This window comes from Cebus imitator, unplaced genomic scaffold, assembly GCF_001604975.1.
Source record: "Cebus imitator isolate Cc_AM_T3 unplaced genomic scaffold, Cebus_imitator-1.0 Scaffold567, whole genome shotgun sequence".
NCBI classification, from domain to species: Eukaryota; Metazoa; Chordata; class Mammalia; order Primates; family Cebidae; genus Cebus; species Cebus imitator.
This window is the reverse complement of record NW_016107882.1, coordinates 1,057,760-1,059,002: the sequence shown is the minus strand read 5'-3', so window position 1 is coordinate 1,059,002 and position 1,243 is coordinate 1,057,760. Positions and strand designations below refer to the sequence as shown.

Sequence of the window (1,243 nt, the reverse complement as noted above, 5' to 3'; positions counted from 1 at the left end):
AATTTTAACAAATTTGGCTTCAGAGAAGTCTACGGCATCTACACTGTGAAAGACACCGCACGATTCCGAACACGCAGAGAGCTGTTACGTTTGATGATCCAATAACCCAACTGCTGACCGCTAATTCACACAAGAAAAATTGAAAACTGGTCAAAACATGAAAAAAGTTCAGTCATAATGGTATTAAGGAAATGCATACTAACATATTATATATTTTATTTGCATAAAGCTAAACATATGTTAGTACCCCATGCTGAAAGAGGGACAGAGGTGAAGGAAGTGTGAACTGCGCCACCCTTTTGCGAAAGTCATCGGAAGGAGTCTGTGAAGACTGAAAATGCTCATGACCTTTGACTCAGCCTCCAAAATAAGACGACCTGCACCACACAACACTGGCTCACAGACGCTTCTTGAAACCCTGTTTGGGAAGCCAAGCCTGGGCCCCCTGGGCAGGGCTCCGGGGCGAAGGGGTCGTCAGCGCCCACACTGACTCAGCATCTTGGCTCAGGAACGGGCGGACGCTCAGAGCTTACGACGGACACCAACACGGAGACTCACGGCCCCCACAGGTTGACGGAGAGACGTGGAAATGAATAAGCCGGTCTTATTCTTGCACACTACTCTAGATGTTACTTACAACAAAGGGAGAGAAAAATGCAGTTTCTACAAGTAAGAAGCGCGACGAGACACAGCCATCGGTATAATTCAACAGAACTATTTAAAATATCTCATTGTGGGTGAATTGTTTTCCAAAGTCATTTGAGGTAATAAAGGAACAGAGCTATCCTTCAGAGAGACCAAGCCCCTGCAGGAAGCTGACAACTTACCCCTGTGCGGAAGAGCCTGGGGCCCCGTCTCCTTCTCTTTGCTGTGGGGTGAACGAACAGTTGTGAAATGAACAAGGAAGAGGCTGACATGCCGTTTACATTCTTACATAAAGGGCAAGTCTGTTATTAGTGAGTCGGAAGAATAGCACCTGGAATCCTGAGTCCTGAGCGAGGATCTCAGAAACACTTACATGTGCACGTGTTTTCATCTCTCTCTGGTTAGAAAATGGGAGTGGAACTGTGGTCACATAATAACACATTATCTTTTGATGAAATGCCAAAAACCTTTCCAGAGAGGTGGCAGTTTACACCCTCATTTCACACCCACTAGCCTTTCATGAGATGCTTTACACACATTTCATTCCCCCGAGCCACATGAGACACTTTACACTCATTTCACTCCCACTAGTCACAGG

The 1,243-nt window shown here is 45.9% G+C and overlaps 1 protein-coding gene across 1 annotated transcript in view; it reads right to left on the bottom strand.

Annotated features, from left to right (window-relative positions):
• Nucleotides 1–823: 823 nt before the first annotated feature.
• The window catches only part of LOC108294168 (probable palmitoyltransferase ZDHHC11B), a 28,551-nt gene continuing 28,131 nt past the window's right edge, over nt 824–1,243 (bottom strand). The window contains exon 8 of the mRNA XM_017515933.2: nt 824–868. Within this exon, the coding sequence (XP_017371422.1) occupies nt 824–868 (45 nt within the window). The remainder of the gene's footprint in view (nt 869–1,243) is intronic.